The sequence below is a fragment of the Podarcis filfolensis genome (genome assembly GCF_964270895.1).
Source record: "Podarcis filfolensis genome assembly, chromosome: 8".
Classification (NCBI taxonomy): Eukaryota; Metazoa; Chordata; class Lepidosauria; order Squamata; family Lacertidae; genus Podarcis; species Podarcis filfolensis.
In genome coordinates, this window is record NC_139611.1 from 63,423,694 (window position 1) to 63,449,045 (window position 25,352).

The 25,352-nt window shown below is 42.1% G+C and overlaps 1 protein-coding gene and 1 long non-coding RNA gene across 2 annotated transcripts in view; both read left to right on the forward strand.

Moving 5' to 3' along the window:
* MAN1C1 (mannosidase alpha class 1C member 1) overlaps positions 1 to 25,352 on the forward strand; it is a 128,820-nt gene that overhangs the window by 49,002 nt on the left and 54,466 nt on the right. Inside the window, exon 2 of the mRNA XM_083625536.1 lies at positions 210 to 306. Coding sequence (XP_083481662.1) covers positions 210 to 306 — 97 coding nt within the window. The remainder of the gene's footprint in view (positions 1 to 209; positions 307 to 25,352) is intronic.
* On the forward strand, positions 12,418 to 19,627 carry LOC310767994. Its single transcript, XR_014551152.1, has 2 exons — positions 12,418 to 16,504; positions 16,767 to 19,627. It is a non-coding gene; the product is annotated as an uncharacterized lncRNA (long non-coding RNA).

The following is a 25,352-nucleotide window of genomic DNA, read 5'->3' on the forward strand; positions in this document are numbered from 1 at the left end:
AGAAACCGAACTGCAGCTGAATGGAAATGGCACTGATTATGACAATATAGATTAGAACAGAAATTCCTGCCTTCTTACATCAATACCAGTCACCTTGCCTTTTCTGTCTGCCTTCTAATCTGTTTTTCAGTGTGGCGATTCATAAGGGCTATGGATGCAGCAGTCTAATATCCAAATACCCATTAAATGTCTTTCTCTTTTTCTTGCAGATGATGAAGTTTGCTTGGGACAACTACAAGCAATATGCAATGGGGAAAAATGAACTGAGACCTCTCACTAAGAATGGGCACATCGGGAACATGTTTGGTGAGCTGAACAATTTGCTGGAACAATTTCAACTGTTCAGTGTTTAGGAAATAGAAAATTAGATTAGAGGCAGACATACATACATTAAGGACTGACTGAGCCCACGGTGGAGCCACACTTTCCCCTTGTAGGACAGATGTACACATTTCGAAACTGAATCAAGGCCGGGAGCAACAGTCCTTTCTGTTTCCAGCAGAATCTGGGCTGTGTAGAATACTGATTATTTGGCCCATACAACAGCCATGAAGCTTCTCCCTGACAACTGGGGAGAGAAGGTTTTAAGAATCCTAAGGAATTTGGGAAGGGTGGAGGGACATAAATCTGTGCTGGAGGCTGAACAGGTATATATGTCTGAAGAGGAAGAAGAGTAGAGGGAGATTGGAAGGGGGTGGGGGTGGGGGGAAACAGACCAAGTTCCTGAAAGGAGATGTGCCTTAGGGCCTTACATGCTAGTATCATAGCTTTTTAAAATTGCAAAAGGTAGGTATGTAAAAGCAGTTGGAATTAGTTCTGTTCTGAAAAAGCTTGCATGAAACCATTCCCCTGCAACATGAATTGTCAGAACAGGTTTCCCCCTGTAAATTCACTCTTTTAGATGCAGTCCAGAGTTATGACCAAGTTAACTGCCCTTTTTACATAGTGGAATGAAGATTACACAATGTGCAGTGATTGCAAAATGGTCATTTAATGACCTCGCCACACAGGCAGATCCCTACTGAGCCAAGCAATGGGGAGATTACTTTACAGTCAAGATCATGGGCCCTGGATGAGCTGAAAGCCCCTCTGGATTTCCTTCTGAGAGCAGAGAACAAGCAGCAGAACATTAGGACAAAAACTGTACAGCTTTCAATCATTCGGCTGATTCGAAAGGAGAATGACCCTGCTTTGTCCGGGTGCACCAAGGAGCTCTCTGATGCTCCAGGACCAAGCAGGATTGCTGTCCCCTCACATCAGCCAATAAGAGGCAGCAATTCTGCTTAGCACTGGGGCTGGGTGTGCCAGAGAGCTCTTTCATGCACCTGAACCCAGTACTAAGCAGCCTTGATTCTTCTATCCCCGTCAACTGGCAGAGAGGGGAGAATCAAATACCTTTCTCGAACAACATCAGCAAACTGCAGCCATCAGTGGTAGGGAGGGAAGAAACAATGACCTGTGCTTGGAACATGCGGCCAACAACGTCCCAAGCAGGAACCCCACATAAAGCACTCTGACTGATGGGCAAGACAAGCCACTGGTCAACTTTGACCTGTAAAGCTGATCCTTATAAGGATTTGCCCTGTGGAACCGGAAAGGTTGCCCCTTTCCTGTCTTGGGTCCTGCTTCCAAGCTTCTGTGAAGGAGAGGTGGAGCTTCTGTGGCCTTACTCTCAGTCTGAATCTGTGGCTCTCTGAACTGGCCATGCATTTCCTCTCACGTCAGTTCTATTCAGAGAAAGATGCCTCTCATGAAATATTGAAAACATGAATCAATATTAAAGGCTTTGCTTTGTGTGCTTACTGGTTTGTATAATTTTCTCTTTAGCCGATTATAGTGTTTTGGGTAACTCAAATGCTTATGCTGCTTAGGCAGCTGGTGTTCTCTTCGTCGGCCTCTTTCTTCTCTTTCCCTCTCCCCTCGTGCTTTTCTGAAGCTAAGCTGCCTCCTTTGTCACTCAACTCCCCAATGCCATCACCTTTTGATTTGACAAATTGATTTTTTTTTTTAAAAAATGTTAATTTCTATACAGTATAATAATCTCTAGCCAGCTCTACGTAAAGCTGGAAAAGCATTATAGCTGTTCTGATTTAAACAAAATTGTTGAGGCACACTGTAGGCTGCTGGTTTGGGCGGCTGACATTTGCTGCATTTGCTTGGACTGCTTTAGCATGGAGGACCCTTGAGGCTGCCAGGAGGGTTGTTAGGAATTGTGACGGCCACCATCTGTAACCTGGATTTCAGCCCATCAGGTCTGGGCACTCTTGGCATTTAGTCTCTCTCATTCCTTTTCCATCACTTGTGTAAAGGATCAGATAAGGACATCTGGCTGTTGCCTCTCCACCATCACCACTAACACATAGACCTGTCCTGGCTCCTATTTGAGGGCGCAGTACTTGGACTCTCTGATCAATAGTTGCCAAAGGCTTTAATCCAGAATTCACTGCATGACCAAAACATAGATGCAAACCAGCTGTTATATCTGAGCACTAAGTTACATGGTGAAGCATAAGCTAAGACATTCCAACACTTGACACGTGTCCTGAGCTCTCCTTCTGAATAGCAGTGCGGGCACAATCATTTGCTTTGCTTTGGCGATCCAAGCTTAGGGACTGAGAAAGCAAAAAGGCACTCCTGTGAGTGGGCTAGGTCAGCCACATCCTTGGAGACAGAGGCAGAGTTGGAGTGGTCAGCTCACTGTCTGATCTAGCCTCAGGTGCCTTCCTGGGGACAGGAAGCGCTTTGATGATGGGAGGGGGCAGCAGAGTTGCATCAGGTGGCTTCTCTGCTGACAGGACTTGAGGCAAGACTTTTCTTTGACAGCCCACATGGCTCCTCCTCAACATCTAGAGCAGTGCCTCCTGAACTTCTGGGCCCTCCCCCAGGATCCAGTTCTACAGCCACTTGCCATTCCTCTCCCTCATTACACTTGTCCTGCTGGTACATCTCCTCAAGACTCATGTGAAGACTGGCCCTTTTACAGCTTCATGCAAATGGGGAGCTTTGCACTAGAGCAGCTATATACAATGCACTTGATAATTTCTCTTTATTGACCCACCTGCTCAAGGCTGCCTCTGGGAGAAGAAGCGGAACGAACCTCTGCCCTCCCACCACTCTGCTTCTAAAAATGGCTTAGTTGCCTCTGGACTTTTGCTGAAGTCACCGCAGAATCTAAAGCCTTGGTCTCTGCTCCTATGTTACTCTTCGTGTGGAATTGGTTATTTCAGCTGGGAGGCTCCTGTTAATAATCCCACTCTTTTAACTGTGGGTTCTTCCCTGTTGCCAGAGTTTGTGAGTTAATGGACGAATCCTTGCATCCTTCCAAAGGATCTGAGAGCAGCAAACACACAAACAATCTGAAAAGCATCTAAAAGCAATTCGAATAGAGGTGCAGACTGGGAAAGAACTCTACATGAAAGGCTTGTTGAAAGAGGAAGGTGTTTTGTAGGCACTGAAAAGATAAGAGAGGAAGTACCTGTATAATATTTAGCTTGGAAGGGGGTTCCAAGAAGTAGTTGCCATCACACTAAAGGCCAAATTCCAATTATTGCATGGAATGGATCTCCCAATAAAATGTTCGCAGGAGGCCCTCACCTGCAGATTGCAGTGATCAGTTGGGTGTATAAGGGGTGAGATAGCCCCACCCCAGTGGCTTCCTTCATGCAGCTTGGGAGCACTGGGGCAGGAGCAGCCCCTTCCTTTCCCCTGGGGTGCTGCACTTGTACACAGTTGTATACTTGGGAAACCACCATCTGGAAGTGCTCCGTGATTGAGTCTGGCTTCCTTTATCTGTGCGCCTTGCCTTTCTGCATCTTGCAACTATTTTCCAATCTGCTAAGCTTTACCCAAACTCCTAAAGGAACATGACACCAAAAAGGGAACAAGAGTCGGAGAATATTTTAATGTGCTTATCATGCTCAAGCTATTGGTGCTACTTAGGAGAGGCTTGTACTGCATTTATGAGAGCTCCTGAGAAAATGTCCTGGAGCAGAAGGGCTTGTGCTAGTTAGTGCTCTTCTCATCCTCCGCTCCCCATAGAGCAAAGTCAGCGGATCCCCTTGCCGAGTAACTTTACTCTCAACAATACTCAATGCATTTAAGAATTCAGGAGATTCTGCTCCCCAATCTCCCCTTTGATACAGAGGCTTAAAAATTTTGAGTCACAGATGGGAAGCGTAGGCAGCCCCGGTACTTTCCTTCCTGGAGGTGTCAAAATTGAGCAAAAGCCTTATTTGCAGCTGCTTCTGCGTGGGAGGGAGGATACCACACCAAGGCTATTTTCAACTGTGTGTGCAGCTGCGAAATCTTCAAGTTCCTTGAGGGTGTAACATGTGCTTTTCAGTTGTGCATAGGATGCTCACTTACGGCAATACTTTCCTTATTCAGCACTGGCCAGATTGTGAACTTGAGGGGGAACTAGGGGGTGAATGAGCAGCCCCTCCCTCAAGCATATCTCCACACTGCCAGTGATACTGAAGAATGGTTGAATCTGGACATGCCTTCTCTAGGAGGGAACTGTAGACACCCAATAACTGATTGTTGGAAGATTTAGAACAGATAAAATAAAGTGGCTATCAATGGCTACTAGCCGTGATGGCTATGCCCTACCTCCACAGTTAGAGGCAGCTTCCAAATACCAGTTGCTGGAAACCACAGGAGGGGGAGAGTGCTCTTGTGCTTATGTTCTGCTTGCTGGTTTCCCACGGGCATCTGGTTGGCCATTGTGAGTACAGGGTGCTGGACTAGATGAGCCATCAACCTGATCCAGCAGGCTGTTCTTTTGTTCTTAGAGTTGCCAGTCAGATCACACACAAAAACTCCTGAAAGCAGTAGAGCACATGCTCTGCATGCAGATGGTCCCAGGTTCAATCCCCAGTGTCTCAACACAGGGCTGGGAAAAGGCACCTTGTCTGAAGCATTGGAGAGCTGCTGCCAATCACAGTAGGCAATACTCAGCCAGATGGACCGATCGTCTGACTTTGGTGTAAGGTTTCCGTGCGCTGCTCTGGTTTCGCCAGAAGCGGCTTAGTCATGCTGGACACATGACCTGGAAAAACTGTCCACGGACAAACATCGGCTCCCTCGGCCAGTAAAGCAAGATGAGCGCCGCAACCCCAGAGTCGTCTGCGACTGGACTTAACTGTCAGGGGTCCTTTACTTTTACTTTTTAGCTTCCTATGTACCTATGATGTTGTTTGTTGGACCTAGCCATCTACAGAACTGTAGCTTGGCCCTGAAGCCTGAGTGACAAGGGGAGCTCTTCTACTATTGATTTTTTTAGCATTGGCCTCTCATTGCCCCAACCCTTGCTTCATTCTGAGTTGGCAGGTGGTGGTGTGAATCAGGTTAGGTTAGGTTGAAGGTGCAGTTGCCTAGAACAAATCCAGATAGCCTCTCTCTCTCATCTGCATACCTTTGCACTCTTCCTTACCTCTCCTCATTGTACCATTTTAACACAACCCCTTGCCAAGGTAAGCCCAGCTTAATGCCTGTTCACTGCCCCCCTCCTTTCTTTCATCCTGCTGCTGGTTCTGCAGTAACCTGAGCAAATTAACATTGGAAAGTGCACCGTGATCCTTTTTCCCTTCAAAGGTGCTAGAGAGAAGGACATTTATTATCTGGCTAGGCATTTCAAGCGCACCTGTCACCACAATGACTGCCATTATACAACAGACTTATTATTCTGCCTGCTCCCTGTGTCTGTCATATCTACTTATTATTCTGACAAAACGTTTTAAATCCCTTTAGCCTGGCAGCATTTTATATAGTTATGGGGAAAGGAGCTGAATTCTGTTCTAAGGGTGCATCAACAAAATTTATCAGTTAAGGTCTGATATGTCACAATCTGAACTCCAGTGCTGTTTTTAGATGCTAGAGATTTTCCTCTTCTTTCTCCCCTCCCCCCTTGTCCTGGTATTACTTTGTGTGCACCATGTTGGTAGCCGAAAGGATCCATCTTGTGACTTGTTTCCCTGTCTTAATTCGTGCTTGAATTCAGATGGTAAATAAAAACAGATTCTCATAACAGTGTTAGGCCCAGGGCACAGTTTTTGTTCTATACCTTTGTGTAGCTGATTACTAATCAATTTGCTTGTATGCCTCCTTTCCCCGGAATTGTGCCCAAGGCAGCTCAGAACAAATCAAAACAGAGCAATAAAAATTTTGGTAATAAAAGCAAGAATACACAGCCAAAAAGACTAATCAGTATCAATATGTCACACAGTTTCTTAACAACTCAGTTAAAAAGCCCAATTTCCAATAACTCTAATAGTTCATTTTGGTAAGATCTCAGAATCTATTAATAATATATTATAACTATAAAAAAATAATAATTCTAGCAACAGTTGTAAAAATACAAGATGTAAATGCTATAAAAACCTAGAGGCGTAGTACCTTTCTAAAACATGCTATTTTATTTCTAGTGGACCTATCAAGGAGCTGATTCTATCAAGAAGATGGGCAGGTCCATTTTGTTGAACAATCCAATCCTCAGCTCTCACGTGGGCTTTTATCCCTTTCTTTCTAGATGCCAGGAGGGAGGGTACCTCTCCTAATGCCCCCAGGGTAGGAATCCATCAGGTTTACCATACAAGCTCTCTTCAGAACCTGAAAGCACCAACCTTCCTTCTCCAGTCCAATCAAGCAGGTCTCCTATGGCATGTCTAAGAGTGGCGTGGGGTTGCAACAGCCGGATCTCTTCTGGCCAAGATGGTGCAGCAGTCCTCCTCCCCCATTTGCTTGCTTACTTACTTACAAATTTGGCTTTGGTGCTTTAATGTTACTGAAAGCTTGAGATGGATAAGAATTTCAGTGGGTGGTCCCTCCATTAATAGAGTTCGCTTCTAGTTGAGATGCTGTTGAAACCGGAGGTTAATTCCCACACTGGAAGCCAAAATGAACTAAATAAGTAGTTCATACAGTGCATCCAGAAAGATGTGTTCAGGCTTGGGGTTTGTTAACTCTCCTGAGAGTGAGTTCCATGATGGGCAAAGATGTTGCCAATGGCAAATATGGTTTCCTCTTGGAAGCTGACATGAAGAGGAGGAACCCTTGGCTGGTTTCAAAGACTGCAGTAGGACACAGGTGTAAAAACCGAGTGTCTGATGAGGAATTCAACCTCCTGAGATTTCTCTTGAAATGGAATGTGTGCTTATTTTTGAAACAGCAATCTGCTAGCCCTTAAGGCTGCAGTGATACTCTTGAAAGTGGCAGGGCTTGAGGAATACTAACAGGCAGTTTCAGCCTAATAATTTGAAGAGGGACAATAGCTAAGTGGTAGAGCAATTGTCTTGCATACAGAAGGTCCCAGGTTCAATCTCTGGTGTCTCAAGGTAGGGCTGGGAAAGCTCCTGCCTGAAACCCTGGAGGGCTGCTGCCAGTCAGTGTTTACGATACTGAGCCAGATGGGCCCATGGTCAGACTTGTTAAAAGGCAGCTGCCTATGTTTCTAACACATGACACAGAACTATGTGTGCATTTGCTTTATTTGCCATAAGGTAGGGCTCTGCTGTCCTTGGTACAGAATTTGGCCCATTGTTTGAATGTTTTATAATATGGAATCTACAGTCCTATTTATAACTCCATATTAGAGTCTAATAAGCTGCTTCTTATGCTAGATTGTATTCTTTACTAGATCAATTCTCTTCCTAGCTCCAACTTCATTACAATTTGCATTGAGCATCTAAAATTGGCTTGTCAGAAGCAGGAGCTAAAAGTGATACTGATTATGAAAAAGATAACTGGCATGTTTCTGGCATCACACTTTAATCGGGTTGCTGACCCCTGTGTGTGTATTGTTGGCATAGCAGGAATCCAAAATCCAGATGCCCTCTGTGTCAGTGTGTTAATGCTGCACATGCAAAAACCAGAATACACAAATATACACAACACATGGTTTGCCGTCTTCATGGCTAAGTTTCATTCTTAAATTGGGCCAATGCTGTTGTGGCTTGTTGCTGCCTCCCAAACCTGCACATCTTTGCCAGTCCTGGCAAGTTCCTCTTGCACTGAATCTGTGACAACTGGCACATTGGAAGGGCTTCAGCAGCATGAATGTTGACATGTGAAGCCTAATGATGTGAGGTTTCTTGAATTCTGTGTGGAGATCTGCTGCCTGTTTTCTCCCCCTCTCCCCCCTCCAGCAATGTTCCACTGTGTGCAGTGGACCATGTGCTGCGCTGACCTAAAGATAGTAAGATAAAACGTTCTTGGAAAGTCACAGACTTCTTAGGCCCAGCTTGTGTCCTTGTCAAGAAGGTGAAAGTGCTTCCCAAAATGTCCTCGGTTTCTTTCTATCTTTTTATTAGGGAATGTCATTAGAACTATTATTTCCTGATACAAAGAAGGCTTAGCTAGTTAATTATGGGAGTTTTAATCAACCACGTCTGCATAATTTTGCACGGGAGTGAAAACAATTGTTTTGGAGTAGCTTAACCTGCCTCATTGAATTGTTTTTGAGGATACAATAGGAGGAGAGAACAATGTGTGTCACCCTGACACATCCCTGGAGAAACAGTGGTATAAAATGAAAGGAGAAGGTCAGACCCAGAGGCCTAGTTTGTCCAGCACCCTCTTTTCCACAATAGCCAGCCAGATGCCTATGGGAAGTTCACAAGCAGGACAAAAGAACAACAGCCCTCTCCCACTGGTGTTTCCCCAACAACTTGTATTCTGAGGCATGGTGGTTCTGATCCTAAAGGTAGCATATAGCCATCATGACTAGTAGCTGTTGAGAGCCTTGTCTTCTATTCCTTATTTAAATTGCCTAAGTTGGTGGCTATTGCTATATCTTTGGGGTGTGAATTCCACAGCTCAGTGTGCAGTTTGAAGAATGTCATTAATTGCTCTATGATGTCCTAGTTGGGCACCACAGCTCTTTTTTGTGGGATAGTGGAGAAGCTCCAACCTCCTTGGTTCCTGTGTTCCGGAATATTAAATCCCATTTCTTGCAGCACTTCCCAGTGACTGCTTCAGTTAGTGTTCCACATTCACCCTATCAGTGTGCTATCTGTTTTACACAGAGTTGGCAAGGGGCTACCAAGCAGGATGCCCCTTCGTTCAAAATCTGCTGGCTGCTAAACAGATGAGACAAAGGACATTTGAATCGGCCAATAAATGTGGAAAACTGTTAGCTTGGCAAATGAAAAAAAGACAAAAACTTAACACCATTACTAACTTGGAAGTGGAAGGAAAGAATATTCAGAATCCAGTGGAAATTAGAAAATGTTTCCAGAGGTACTTTAAACAGTTATATACACAAGGGCCACAGAAAGAGTTCGACATAGACCAATTCTTAAAAACAAATGGACTACAAAAAATCTCTCAAGAAAACAAGTTAATGTTGAACTATAAAATCACAGAACAGGAGGTGGAAGGTGCCATCCAGAATATGCAGTTGGGCAAATCTCCAGGGCCGGATGGCTTAACCTCAAAATACTATAGATCTCTGAAAGATTGGATAATTCAACCACTAAAGGAGGTTTGTAATGAAATTTTGGAGGGGAAAAAAGCGCCAGAGTCGTGGAAGGAAGCTTATATTACACTTATACCGAAAACTGAGTCTGAAAAGACACAACTTAAGAACTACCATCCCATATCCCTGCTTAACTTGGATTACAAAATTTTTGCAGACATTTTGGCTAAAAGACTAAAAAAAAGTATTAGTGGAGGAGATACATAAAGACCAAGCTGGCTTTCTCCCGGGTAGACACTTGTCTGACAACACGAGAAATATAATTAATATTTTGGAAAAATTGCAAGTGAATATTAATACTAAAGCAGTCTTAATATTTGTAGATGCAGAGAAAGCCTTCGACAATATTTCTTGGAGTTTTATGAAGAAAAATCTTCAGGGGATGGGGGTTGGTCAAGGTTTTGAAAACGGTATAGGTGCAATTTACTCAGAACAAAAGGCCAAACTAATTGTTAACAATGTGGTGACAGAGGAATTTAAGATAGAGAAAGGGACACGACAAGGCTGCCCAATTTCCCCATTGCTCTTTATTTCGGTCCTGGAGGTTTTGCTAAATATGATCAGAAGGGACCGCTTGATTAAAGGTATACAGGTCGGAGCTAAACAGTACAAATTGAAAGCTTTTGCAGATGACGTAGTACTGACGTTACAGGAGCCAGAATCTAGTACTAAAAGAGTATTAGAATTGATTCAAGAATTTGGTCATGTGGCAGGATTTAAGTTGAACAAGTTAAAAACTAAGGTTCTTGAGAAAAACTTAACACCGATTGAGAAAGAGAGGTTTCAGAAGGAGACAGGTTTAACATTGGTTAAGAAAGTAAAATACCTGGGGGTTAACATGACCGCTAAGAACTTGAATTTATTTAAAGACAATTATGAGAAATGTTGGTCAGAAGTGAAAAAGGATCTAGAAATATGGTCAAATTTGAAGCTTTCCTTGTTAGGTCGAATTGCAGCTATAAAGATGAATGTATTGCCAAGAATGTTATTTTTGTTTCAATCACTGTAAATTTTGGACAAAATGGACTGTTTCAAGAAGTGGCAGAGAGACATTTCTAGATTTGTCTGGCAGGGCAAGAAGCCCAGAATAAAATTTAAAATATTAACTGATGTAAAGGAAAGAGGTGGATTCGCCCTGCCAGACCTTAAACTCTATTATGAATCAGCAGCATTCTTCTGGTTGAAAGAATGGCTGCTTCTTGAGAACACAGACATTTTGGATTTAGAAGGTTTTAATAACGTTTTTGGGTGGCATGCATATTTGTGGTATGACAAGGTTAAAGCACACAAAGCATTTAAAAACCATATTGTCAGGAAAGCATTGTTTAATGTCTGGATAAGATATAAGGACCTACTTGAAAATAAAACCCCAAGGTGGTTGTCACCGATGGAAGCAAAGGCCCAGAAAAAGCTCAATATGGAGGCCAAATGGCCGAAATATTGGGAAATTCTGGAACAAGAAGGAGACAAACTGAAATTGCAGAGTTTTGAGAAACTAAAAGATAAAGTGCGAGATTGGCTTCATTATTATCAAATAAGGGAGGCTTACAATTTGGATAAAAAAATTGGCTTCCAGGTGGAAAAATCAAAATTGGGAACAGAACTGCTAGATCCCAAAACTAAGATACTTTCAAGAATGTATAACTTGCTGTTGAAATGGAACACTCAGGATGAAACGGTTAAATCTGCTATGATTAAATGGGCACAAGATGTTGAACATAACATTATGTTTGCTGACTGGGAACAGTTGTGGACCACAGGTATGAAATTCACGGCATGTAATGCCTTAAGAGAGAATATTATGAAAATGATATACAGGTGGTACATGACACCAGTCAAGCTTGCAAAAATCTATCATTTGCCCGATAATAAATGTTGGAAATGTAAAGACAATGAGGGTACATTCTTTCATCTTTGGTGGACGTGCCCAAGGATTAAGGCTTTCTGGGAGATGATATATAATGAAATGAAAAAGGTATTTAAATATACCTTCTTGAAGAAACCGGAGGCCTTTCTCCTGGGCATGGTCGGCCAATTGGTGTTAAAGAAGGATAGAACTCTTTTTATGTACGCTACAACAGCAGCAAGAATACTCATTGCAAAGTATTGGAAGACACAAGATTTACCCACTCTGGAAGAATGGCAGATGAAAGTGATGGACTATATGGAATTGGCGGAAATGACTGGCAGAATCCGAGACCAGGGAGAAGAGTCGGTGGAAGAAGATTGGAAGAAATTTAAGGACTGTTTACAGAAACACTGCAAAATTAATGAATGTTAAAATGATGTCAGAATGAAATGAAGCGGTTTTAGCAACAATGTTAAAAAGGAGTATGTAAAAATGATTGGTTAATAGATGAAAATATAAGGTTATAATATGTTAAGATAAAGAACTAAGATAAAAACAAAGAGGGAAAGGATTTGCTGAACCAACTACTCGAAATGGAATACAAAAAAGGGAGGTGTGAGGAGGTCAGGGAAACAAGTGAATGAAAGGCAAGACATTGAAAGATGGACTTATTTTTTACTGTTTTTTCTTTTTTCTTTTTTTTCTACTTTGTATTTGTTTTTTGTTTTTTCCTTTATTTTCTTATTATCTTTGTAATTTTTTTTGAAATTTGATAAAATATCATTTAAAAAAACAAAATCTGCTGGCTGCTTCATAATTATTCTTAGTAATGTATTTTGCTAGGGTGCAGCTAGCATCGGGGGGGGGGGGAGGGAATCACTAGAATAAAAAAGGGCATTTTAAAAAAATCACTGCATTTTAAAGAATATTTCCTTTTCAAATAGCCTCCTGATGAAGGGCTACCCAGGCACAAGGCTGTTCAACTTAAGGTCAGCAGGGCCAACTTGCACTTTGCTTGGGCCTCAGTTAAACTAGTTGGGCTGCCTTCCTGAGACTACAAAAACACAGAGTTTCAAAGACATCTGGAAGGACTCAGTCTATGGCTTTTGGGGCTGCATTTGACTTGATGAATCTCAAGTTGTGCAGGTCTGTTAGAGCTCAAAATGTATTGGGTTTCCTTTCAGTTCGTGAAATTCCATTTTATGCCTCTTGCCGGTTGACTTCTTTCTAATCTTCACGCTCATTTTTAGCATCTTCCTTGTGGTTCTGTAGATGACTGGGAGAGTAAAACCTTGTTTACATGCTCCAAACCTTGACAAAAGGCTGGTTTTATGAATCAGAACGAAAGCCTCTTGTGCTGTTGTTCCATTACGCAGTGCTTGTCCAAGCGTAGTTCTGCCATGCCATTGGAGAGACGAATGCAAGGGTGACCTAGATAGGAGGCCGCGCGTCTCATTAGCAGTCCCTTGAGCCAACCAGCCTACCACTGAACCACCCATTTTCCCATGCCATCTCATACTGCTGTGGGTAATTTTTTGTTTTCAAGTCATTGGTTAAAGACTATAGGAAAACAAGCTCAAATTAATTTAAAGCAATGGGAGCTGGTATGTTTGTGTTGAATGCAGGACAAGGTAATTGGATGAAAGTATTAACGGGCACCATTGCAGATGAAAGAAGTCCCTGTATGAGTGAAAGGACGGTTGGGGGACTCTGAGTCCATGCCTCATTTCTTAGGCTCATACAATTTCAAAACCTCAAAGGGGTCCTTTTCTATGATCGATTTCAGAGTTGCTCTAAATTTGCATTCCAAATCCATCCCAGCTAGCTGTCATGTGCCGCATTACTCGGAATTGCTTTGCACATTTTGCAGGAGAAAATGTAGTTTATCTCTTCTCCCACCCTGCCTTCTGCAGTTCTAGCAAAGTTGTGTGTTTTTTATTACCATATCCTAGAATGCAATGACCTACTATTCTTTTTCTTTTGAAGTGACAGCTGCCTGGCTGAATATTAGTTTTAACCAGCACACTTTTTTGTTGTGGCCTTTTTGTGGGTTGTTGTTATTGCTCTGTGATCAGTCACAGCAAACCTGTTTTCCTCTATCGAGGCACCAAAGTAGCTGGATATTTCTCAGTTGATTCCCATCTGAGCTGACATTTATCCTCTATCGTTTTTCATTCCCCGCGCCTCGGCCAAGGACAAACAGGACACATCATTAACTGGCCAAAAGTTATCTACAGGCATCACTTTCGCGTTCTAGACTAGAGTGAGGACGCAAGTTGCTTCTCTGTTTCTTTGAATCTGATCATTAGCAGACCACAGTCTTTTCCTCACTTCTCCTAAGAGCCTGTGCATTTATAAAGCATCTGTACCCATCTAATTCAGGGAATGGAAGGTCATGCTGAATGCTGAACTTAGATGTTCTGTGTTATATAATTCAGTAGCCTTTAACAAGAATCCTGTACTGTGTCTTTCTGTGCACATTCTATTGATGAATGTTGGCACTCCTCTGAACTTGGGACCCTCTCCCCTCCCCAGTTCTATTCATTTTTTTATTAAAAAAAACCTTGTTACATTTATATCCTACATTTGCTCCAAGGAGATCAAAATGTGTGCATGGTTCTCCCCTTTTCCATTTCATCTTCACAACCACCCTGGGAGGGAGAGTGGACTGAGAGTGGCCAGCCCAAGGCCATCTAGAGCGTTTCATGGCTGAGTGGAGTTTTGAACCCCAACATATTTTTGCCAAGCATTTTAAGAGTGATTCAGGAGTGAAAGGCACTTGTGCACAGTAAACCACCACAAACCAGAAACTCTGGCTTGTTATGTGCCGGCAGTGGCTTGAGTTGGGGCCCGCAGCCTGCAGTACAGCAAGCACAATGGAATACCCTGGTCATAAGGAAGAAGACCAGACTTCTAGTTTTTATCTTAGGACATCCAAAACAGAGGCTTAATATTGCCTGCCAATTTTCGGGGTTGGTAATAAATGCCACTATATCAGTTGGTGCCTGAAAAGGTTGCTATGAGGCCTCAGTGCACAGTCCAGGATTATTAGTACTAGTATTTATTAATATCCTTTTATGTGCATCTCAGGGTGATTCACAAACATACCACAAAGCAATTAAAACTGTTTTAAAAACGGTACCCATAACCCCACAACTAATGAAAGTATCATCCAGCTGGAAAAAGCTTGTTGAAGCAAAAAAATGTATTCTGCTGTTTCCAGAAAGTAGAGTTAGAGAGCATCTGCCATATCTCAACAGGGATGCTGTTCTACAAACCAAAGGTAGCCACTCTGAAAGCCCTGCTCCAAGTTACTATGGAGGGGACTTCTGGTATTTTACTGTTACAGCTTACTTATACTTGTTCCCAGCTTCTTGGTCCTGTGGTTCCAGCTTTTGAGCCCTAAAGTCCTTAGCTGGGAACATGATAGAACATGGCAAGCACAAAAGTGTGTTGATCGCAGAATAAATTTTGAGTAAGCCCTGTACCTTGATGTGAGGGAGGGGCTTGTTTTCCTCTGCTTGGAGATGATGCGAGCAAAAGCCATTCAGACTTATTTGTAGATATCAGTAGGATTCCGCAGTGTTTTGTTTTTATTATTATTCTTACTATTCCCCAGAGCAGACTGCTTTAGCGTCTCATTTGTCCTTGCAACCCTGCAGGATAGCACACTATTGTTCCTGTGTTATGTTAGAATGGAGGCTGAAAGAAAGAGTGTTAGCAACTTTCCCTAGATTACATTATTATTCTGTCAAAACACCCTGTTTTGTTGAAGCTGTTTGAAAACGTTTCTCATTGTAGGAGGCTGCATTACAACAAGTCCGTATTCTTTTACGGGAGTATTCTTCCCTCACCATCCATCTGGTAATGAATGTGGGCACCTGTGCAAGCACAGCAAAGCGCACTGAGTCCTTGTTTCTGATTGTTAGAACTTCCTCTGTGCAAGACATCTCTCTGCCTGCAGCTCTGTTCCCTTTTTAATTTTAAATTCTGCATATAATGTTCCTTCCCTTGTCTACTTAGGAAAGACAGTGAGTTTTAAATCATTTTAAGGGGCTATGTATAGCAGCAAAATTAAAGGTAAGCCGCAATGAGTTTCTTCTTGCGTAATTTATATCTACCTGCCAGAGTAGCCCATTTCCTTTGACTTTTAATTCTCTGCTATACAGCCCTGATTAGGAGGCATCAGACTTAATCATGTTATGTTAGCTTCCAATGTGAGGGCTTAGCTTTTCTTTTCCTCGTAGTTGGTGAGGCACCAAGCAACTAAATGTTTCCTTCAGCTTAATTCAACTCCCCACTCACTAAAAAAAACCCAACAGGATTTGTATTAATATGCCAGTTCTCTGCTAACCTCTCTGTGATCTCCGATTGACATCTCGTTTCTTACGCATCTTTCCTGTACTTTCCCCAGGTAATAGCTTTAGTTCCTGATCATTACCTTGAATACAGTTTCTTCCTCACCCCATCCCCCCATCCCACGGCACGTTAGCTTTCATATCTGGTTGGTTGCCAATTTCAAGGGTAGTTTCATGTATTGTAGAGTTATAGTAGGTGCATCGAAGAGCCTTGCAACTCTTTCAGAGTGCTGTCTTTTGAGTTAGGAAATCTTTTCTGTTCAACCTCAAAGCCGAAAAGGCTTGACAAAACCATTTTCAGCTGTGTCGTGAGTTGCTAGTAGAAAAAGAAAAGCAAAAAAGAAAGTGTATGTTTAAACTTTTTTCAGTAATTCATTAATAGGTTTAGTACATAGTATTATGTATTAATATACATAATATTAATATTATTAACTGCCAACCTAGCAGTTCGAAAGCATGTCAAAGTGCAAGTAGATAAATAGGTACTGCTCCGGCGGGAAGGTAAACGGCATTTCTGTGAGCTGCTCTGGTTCGCCAGGAGTGGCTTAGTCATGCTGGCCACATGACCCGGAAGCTGTACGCCGGCTCCCTTGGCCAATAAAGCGAGATGAGCGCCGCAACCCCAGAGTCGGTCACGACTGGACCTAATGATCAGCGGTCCCTTTACCTTTACCTTACATAGTATGTGCTATATCTACTGGGAAGGGAGTTGAATTTAATTTGAGGTAGGACTAGATTAGCAAATGGAGAGGTTATAAGTTTAAATAGTGTTACTGTGGCATGTTTCTATCTCATTAGTGTATCTGAGCATAAGGAAGTACAGTGGTGCCCCGCAAGACGAATGCCTCGCAAAACGAAAAACGCGCAAGACGAAAGGGTTTTTTGGTTTTTGCGTCGCTTTGCAAGATGATTTTCCCTATGGGCTTGCTTCGCAAGACGTTTTCGTCTTGCGAGTTTGTTTGCTTTTTTCCTAAAGCCACTTGAAGAGGCGCAGTTGCGACGGACCGTGCTTCGCAAGACGAAAAACATCGCAAGACGAAAAGACTCGTGGAACAAATTAATTTCGTCTTGCGAGGCACCACTGTAGCAAAATGAGTCCAACAAGTGTCATACTTGGATTTTTGGTGTTTGGTGTGGGGGTTTTTCGTTGCATTGGAGAGCACGCCCACTTGCATATTATCTCACTCTCCAAAAAAGTCAGAAAAGCTGAAAGAAATGACAGTGTTTAGCCTTAAAAAATAAAACTAAAGGACAATGTGTTATGTTTTTAACTGTGTGTCTGCTATCAGAAAGAAGATACGGCTGTCCACCTTGTTTTCCAGGATGGGAGCAGTCTGCTTGACTTTTGAGAAGGTAGAGCAAATGTAAATTCTAAAAGCAACTTGTTACTTCTGAAAGTGGTGGAACAAGATGCCCTCAAACATTTCAGTCTTCTTCCTGGGATATTTTTCAAGAAAATTGGGTTAAGGAATCTTGTGTTCAGTCAGAAAATTTAATCTGAGATCTACTGGGAGTCTTTCCTTCTCTAAGGTTGCAGTCCTTTGAAGACTTACCTAGAAGCAAGTACCAGTGTTGACTTAAGTGTGGGACTTGAGTAAACATAAGATTTTGCTGTGTGCCTCATTCACTGTGACAATTAAGGCGTTTTTGGGCACCAGCCCATTTGCTGGTCCCTTTAGACCTTGGATTCCAGGATAATACTTATGTTCCCAAAAACTTATTGCTTCAAACAAGTTTCATACCATGAATATAAATGTCTGACTTAGAAAAAGTGTATTATCTTGCAAGGTATCAGCAGCAGCACCTGTTTTTACCCCAGTTCTCATTCACATACTAGGAACATTGGCAGCTTTCCAATGCCCAGAAGATCCTGGGGCAAATGAGGCAACCATCCATGTAGCTTTTGTTTCAACACAATTAATCCTCACCTTTTTAATGTCAGTGTAAAGTGGTCCGCCAATCCTGTATAGGACACGGCATCATTGATGGTGCCATATTTGAGTTTAACCTCTTACCAGCTCAGCTGGATTGCCTTCTGTTCTGTTCCCAGTCTTTGAAGCCTCGTGGGGAAAGTTGCAGGTTGTGCCACCAAGCTATTGCTCTGGCCAAAACCTTCTGAATACTTTTCACTGCGGGGAAATATTGTTGGGAGCTGCAGCTGTTTCATTTCCCTTATCACAACACATTTCTTGCTGCTCTTTTAAATGCATGCAGAGTTGAAGGATGCACCTTTCTTTCTTTCTTTCTTTCTTTCTTTCTTTCTTTCTTTCTTTCTTTCTTTCTTTCTGATGCAGATAGTACTCTCCTCTCTTCTTGGATCCAAGAGGAATTATCTGCTTCTGCTCATTAGCAACTAGCTAAGGCGCTTGAAGTCTGTGGATAATTGTTTTAGATGGGATGCGGGTGCTCGTTTTGACGGGCCTCGTGTGGAATTATGCAGTTCCTTGGGGAGGCGCATGACAAAGAAGGCAAATCGTGTTACCTTTAACCAGCTTGCAATTAATTTCAGGCGTTAAAATAAAGCAGCCTAGAGGGCCTCTGGCCAATAACATATTTGTGGTGTTCTCTTTCAATTGGCACATTTGGATCTGCACAAAATCTGCCTCGTCACAATTCCCCAGAGCTGTTTTTGCTGTGGTTCTTTCTTCAACACAATAGCACTCTCAGGGTTGTATTCAACTAAGTCTCCTCTGAGTAGGGCTAGCATTGGCTACAACCCACAAAGACACCCTTGACTGTCCCTGCTATTAGGTCCCATCCACACTATACATTTAATGCACTCCTGTGCCGCTTTAACAGTCGTGACTTCCCTCAAAGAATTCTGGGAACTGTAGTTTGTCAGGAGAAGCTTAACAAACTACAGTTCATAGAATTTGGGGCAGGGGGAGAGAGACCATGATGTGAATATGACCTTAAAATGAGTAGAAACCATTCACTTAAAAAAAACCAGAAAATGAAACACCTTTGTAGGAGAAGGGGAAGGGGAAGGAGAAGGAGAAGGAGAAGAAATGTGTACTTAGAGGCACTGGTCAGCGGGTGGGCTGCATCCTGACTTGAGGTGTCTCATGCCAGTGACGCCAGCTACTTTCTTCTTCTTTTCTTGGCTTAGGAGCATAGGAAGCTGTCTTTATTTTTATTTTTTTCTGTCCCACTCTTCTAGTGCTTAAAACGATACTCGGGGCAGCCTTCAGTCACTGAAAATCACAGTGTTAAAATACAATATATTAAAGATACAACAATAAAAACACAATTTGTAAAACTGAAACACAGGCATCATATTTTCAGCAGACCCTAAAACCTTCCAGAATAAAGCCCACCTTATGCTAAGTGAGACAAATGCTCAGTACTGCCAACATACCCTGATCTCAGAGTTTCAGACGAGTCCTTCCTGGAGATGCTGCAGATCAAACTTCTGACCTTCTGAGTATGAAGCATACACAGTACCACTGAGATAGGAGCCTGGCTTGGTTTTCTTTGAACTGAATTGTTTCGCCTGCTGGCGAAAAGAAATAGTACAGTACACACAGTAAAGATGTGTCAGTCTCCAGGAGACGGCTTTGAGTAACATTGATGCCTGTGCAAATCCAAAAACCAGCATTGATCATGGCACTTGTCTACAATTTGTCGTAAATCTGACAGCAGTTGTGCAGTGTGTAGGCTGGGTCTCATTGTACAGTACAGGTGGAACAGTGATTAATTAGTTCTGCCTGTGAATTCAGAGGGATGAGCTGTTGTTGACAAGATGAAACAGATTGAGATGGCTTATAATCAGCTGTTGGACAGATCTTGTTAATGCTGTTCTTTAAGGATGTTTTTCTCCTGGCGAAATGAGAAATGGAGCATTTCTTTTCTTTTTTTAAAAAAAGCAAAGTCTCAGACCAGCTTCTTCAAAGTTCTGCTGACTCAGACACTTAATGTTGTCTGTTGGCAAGCATAAAAAGAAATAAATTTAAAAATGGAAAACTGAGATGGGGAAATGGCGTATCCTGTAAAAAGGCATGACCGGCTGTTTAGTACTTTAGTTCTCCAACTACTGAAGTTCATAGCTATCTCCAAATACCACATAAATATGTAAAACACTCTACCTGGAAAACAGACTTCATCCTGTTAAATCTTTATTAAATCACACGGATCTTAAATATATGTGCCAACTCAAAAATAGCTTTCAGTTATCCATGCACAATACCTTCAATTGACAATAAGAAATGTATTTATCAAAGGTAGAAATTGAATTTCTCCCTATTTCAAAACACTTCATGCAAGAATATTATGTAAAAGAAAATGTGAGACACCCCGTGTTTCTTCCTTATATAAAAATTTCTCTTAACTAGCATATTTTCCTACAGTAGGGGGGTCAGTTGCCCTGTTTTCTTAAGCCCCCCAGCCACAACAGAACACGTTTTCAAAATATCAGGATTAAATTAAAAGGATATTGAGGTCAGATGCCAGTAGAATTGTAAAAAAATATATAAATGCACAACTGCATAGCCCAATATATCAGGCAGGAGAGTGATGCTGAGGCGTTTAAATATATTGAAATTTCTCACTTATCATACAATGGCTGCTTTGTATTGATGCAGCATTTAAGATCAGGAGGGTTTAACCCTCTCAGGACTGATGTTATTGTTCTCACCCATCAGATTTTTTTGGGGGGAGAGGGGAAATATGAATGACCGATAGAACAACCCAAACTATTGGAAGTCAGCGTAATTTGCACCAGGGTAAATTATGCTGTTGTAATTTACCCCCGTTCCAAACTCCATTCAAGAGCAGAGCTGTCCTGAGACTGGTGGAGGATAGAAAAGCCTTTAAATTAGAGTTTGACTTATACAACCCTTTTTGCTAGTGTAACTTCTGCTAGGTTGCTAGACTGAACTAGTTTTGGAATCGAAGTATGTCTATCTCAGCACACCACTTTTCTGAGAGTTTCTTTGGCCTCAGCTTGTCCAACTGGGCCTTGATGGGGGATCTACGCTAGCATATCTCCAGCTGAGCTGGGATGAGGGACTTCAGTTGGCCCTAGCTGATCTGTAGCCTATTCCAAACTCTGCTCATCCAATTGGATATTGAGTTTGGATTGTTCCCTAAGACAGCAGAGATTTCTGAGACCCCCAGATTATTTATGGAGTCTATACTGACTACTTGTGTATAGCTTTATCTTTAAAATCTTTGATAACTTTTTAAAAAAAGAAATTAAATTGGGGGATATACTTTTTTCTCTCTTCATCAGTTATTTAACTGTATTCTACAATATCCCATATATAAAGAGTTAATTAAAATGTGACTAAAATATGGAACATGTCCTACTAGTCCACATTTCTGCAGGGATGAGAATTCCATAGCTGTGCGCAATACCAGGAATGCTTCTCCTGCTGCCGTAAGTATTAGTATTAGTATAGGGGGTTTATCCAAGAGGTCTTCTTTTATCGTGATAGGACTTGAGACGTCTTACCTGGATAATTTTCATGTGATGGTCTGGCTCTGTTGTTTGGCTGTTCTTGGAGTTTGAAGTACAGTGGTACCTTGGTTTAAGAACGATTCGGTTTACAAACTCCGCAAAACTGGAAATAGTGTCTTGGTTTGAGAACTTTACCTTGGTCTAAGAACGGAATCCGAACAGTGGAAGGGCACCGGCAGCAGGAGGCCTTATTAGGGAAAGCGCTCCTCGGTTTAAGAATGGTTTTGGTTTAAGAACGGATTTCCAGAACGGATTAAGTTCGTAAACCGAGGTACCACTGTACAGGGAAGCATGGGGGGGGAGAACGGAATAAGGGGGAAGAGGAGCTTGAGACAAGCATTTGGGGCTACTGGGAATGACAGAATTTTGTTATAATAAGTATTAGTTTTAAATGTGCTGTAAGACTCCTTCTCTGCATCTGGAAGAGGGCATCTTGCATTTCAGGAACTAGGCCTGGGCGATGTATCTGTACATTGCCCAGGACTGGTTTGGGAACCAGAGTGCGGTGGGGCCTTCATCTGGTGATATATTGTGGTGGGGGGGCGCTTGCCTGTGCGTGACTCTCTCTGCGCGGAGGGAGGAACAAGATTTGGGGCCAACGTGGCTTGTTCCTCCCTCCACTTTTCAACATCGCAATATATCACTATATTGCAATGTTGGGCTGGTGATTCATTGTGATGTTGAAAAACTGACATTGCCCAGCCCTATCAGGAAGTGGTTGCTGTTCAGTGACAGAGCATCTGCTTTGCACATAGCACATCTGTTTTGTAGGTTCAGTCACCAGCATCTGCAGCTAGACTAGACACCTGAGATTTTCAAAATATTGAATTTTGCACCAGATTTCATGTGACCAGGTAGGATGACTCATCATCCTTTGGCCGTAGCTCTCTCTGAGTCCTGATACTGCTAGAGGGAAGTACAAGGTGTACATGCAAACATAGGTAACTGTATGCGTCAAAGGCACGCTTGTGTGTGCTTGACATCTGAAGCCTTTGTGAATCACAATTTTGTCTGCATTGCTCAGTGTGAGTCACTGCAGCATCTTAACAGCTATAGTAAATCTGGCAGTAAACTATCGAACCCTGTCGTGCAATGTTGGCTTTTTTCAATCCCAAATCCAATACGGTGACTTTATCCAAGAAGTAGGAGGGAAGTGACTCTTTCATTATGATTCAGAATATATGTCCTAGAGCAGAAGAAAGGTTGAGGCAGCAGCAGGTGATCAAAATGAACATACACATATAGCTTGTTGTTTGTTTCTTCTCAAAACAAACCATGATGGTCAAGCCAAGCTTTGTTCTTGGCTTACTGATCATGGTTTATCTGGAAAGAACCAAACACCAAGGGCTGGTTCACATGTTAGGCTAAGCCAACGCTTGTGGTTCATTGCTTCCAACAATGAAGGGGGGAAGAAAATGAGAGCAAATCTTTTTCATGGTAAGGCATGGTTTATGGCTTGCTGTCACATGTGAATGTGCTGGTTGTGTAAAGTAGTATGTTTTGTCTATACTGACCATACTGCCGATCGGTTCTGTTGGACAGCCCTGAGTTATAACCTAGGGAAAAAATCTCTATCTGCACATCATTCATAATTTTATGAAGCTCTGTCATATATTTCTTCCCTTTCCAATGTCCTTTAGCATTTTTCTGGTAGCTGAATTATTTATAACACTGGTAGTCTAATTATACAGTTTTTCCTCAAATGCCCTCCCCCCCCCCCCCGTCTCTCACCCTTGCTTTTGGCATGACTTCTGCAAATCAGATGGTTCTGTACACCCAATCAGGTGTCTGCCTTGTAGCAAATCAGGATTATATGCATAATAATCATATCATGTTACAAAACTTCAGTCAACCAAATTGGATGGGTAAACACCATCAATCTGATACCCAGTTTTTATGTACTGAGGGTTGGTGTGAGTTCAGCGCTGTACAGTTGCAAACACTGTTGAAAAAGTTTAAGACATGAGATGAAAAGCAGTAGTATGTTTAATGGCTACTCCTTTCTGCGGATCCGATCAACTATAGACATAAGGGTTTTCTTTTTCTGAACATATATTCATTTGCAAAATTTCATATTCCTTGCAATTTCGTTTATAACCAGAGAGAGAGAGAACTGTTTGGGCGTGATATCTGTTTTTAATCTCATGGCTCATAAAGTATAAAAGCAAAGACTCTAATAATTTCAAAATTGCTCTTACCTTCACTTTAAGAAACTTCCTTCCTTATGGCTGTGGCATATGGCTCCACATCTAGTGCAAGTAATGAAAGAGAGGGCTTTCCCAAGAGGTAATTTTCAAATGATATTTTTGAAAGTTGAAAGCTGACCTCACCCCCTTAAAGGCAGTTTTAAAATATGTTAAAGCTATTGTGAATGGCTTCAGTTTTTGCTGAGTGTGCAGCCAGAACTCATAAATTTAGCAACTCATATAAGTATGCTTCCATGATTTTAATAGGGCAATGCTTTGCATGGCAACTGCTAAAGCCAGAATTTAAGATTAGGACATTAAGCCTCCGGTTCTGGATCAGGCCAAAGGCCCAGCTAGTTCAGCATCCTGCTCTCACAGAGGCCTGTAGGAAGCCCACAAACAGCACATGAGTGCAGCAGCTCTCCCCCCCCCCCCCGATCTTTAGCGATTGTGACGTTAAGGGACATATTGCTTGTAGTATACAGCCATTGGGGCTAGTTGCCATTGCCTTATTCTCCAGATTCCACAGTTGTGTGAAGAAGCTACTTCCTTTTGTCTGCCCTGAATTTATCGATATTTAGGTTCATTGGATGACCTCAGGTTCTTATATTATGTATTATTTGAGAGGAAGAAAAAAATCTCACTAGCCATTTCCCCCACATTGCATACCTTTTCCCTGAACCGAAAAACCCCTTTTTCTGAGCACGTTCATTCACAAAATTTCAGATTCCTTGATTATTTTGGCCACTATTTTCTGCATCTTTTCCAGCTTCTCGATACTCTTTTTTGAGGTGCTGGGTCAACAGTTTGCCATGTCTGGTTGCGCCACTGATGTGTATAATTTTGGCAGTTTTGTTTTTGAAATCACTGTGCTAATGATCTCTAACGCAGAATTTGCCATTTTCATAGCTCCTGCACACTGAGTTGGCCTTTTCATTGTCCTTTCCACCATGATCCCAAATATTTCTTTTCTGGTGAGTCAGTGTTTGCTCAGACTCATGTATATGTGAAGTTAGGAAATTTTTTTGGCCTCAGTGTGCAGGGGTGAAACTAGGCTTTATTTCACCCAGGTCAAAGCCCCTGTTTGGCACGCACACACACCACACACATTTGTGTACTCCCATACAGGTTGGGAGCCTCAATGGTGCCCCTCTGGAAGCTTCACCTGGGGCAAAAAGCCCAGCTGGCGCCCACGTAGCTATGGTATTGCAGTGTGCATTACTTTACAGTTGCTTACATTGAACTACACTTGCCTTTTAACTCACCCAGTTTGCAGAGGCTCCTTTTGAAACCCCTCACAGCCCCTATTCGTTTCGCCACCCTGAACAATTTGGTGTCATCAGCAAACTTGGCTACCTCACTTCTCACCCCTAACTCGAGATTATTTATGAACTAGTTAAAAACAAAAAACAGTCCCAACACAGATCCCTGGGGGACACCACTTGTTACATTCCTCCAGTGGGAGAACTGTCTGTTTATTACTACTCACTGCTTTCTGTTCTTTAACAAATTACTGATTGCTTTACAGGTCAAATTTAGTTACTGTATTTATAGATGGGTGCACATATATCTGGAGTTGATTCCCCAAAGACCCACAATGCATCCTGCAATAATAAAATAACATTCCTGAGAGTTAGCTCTGTTGAAATTAATGAGTCTTACTATTTGAATTGATATGCATAAGATTATCAGGCAATCATTTCATTCTCTGGTGCAGCATACCTCAGTGTACTAATCATTTGAGACATTTAGTACAAAATGTACTATTATATAATTTCATTATGCTCATTGATGATAGTTTCTGGAAGCAGCTCTGGAAATATTGCCTGACTAAAGCTGTGTACAAATAATGCACAGTTCTTAATTACTCTTAAGTTCTCTAGTTGTCCTCTTAAAACTGGCTTCACGGTAGATTAAGTGCCCTGCCTTTCCCAGAAATTGGCATTTCATTGAAACTGTGAATTTTCTTTCTGACTGAGTCTACTAGCTCTTCTTCTTCTTCTTCTTCTTCTTCTTCTTCTTCTTCTTC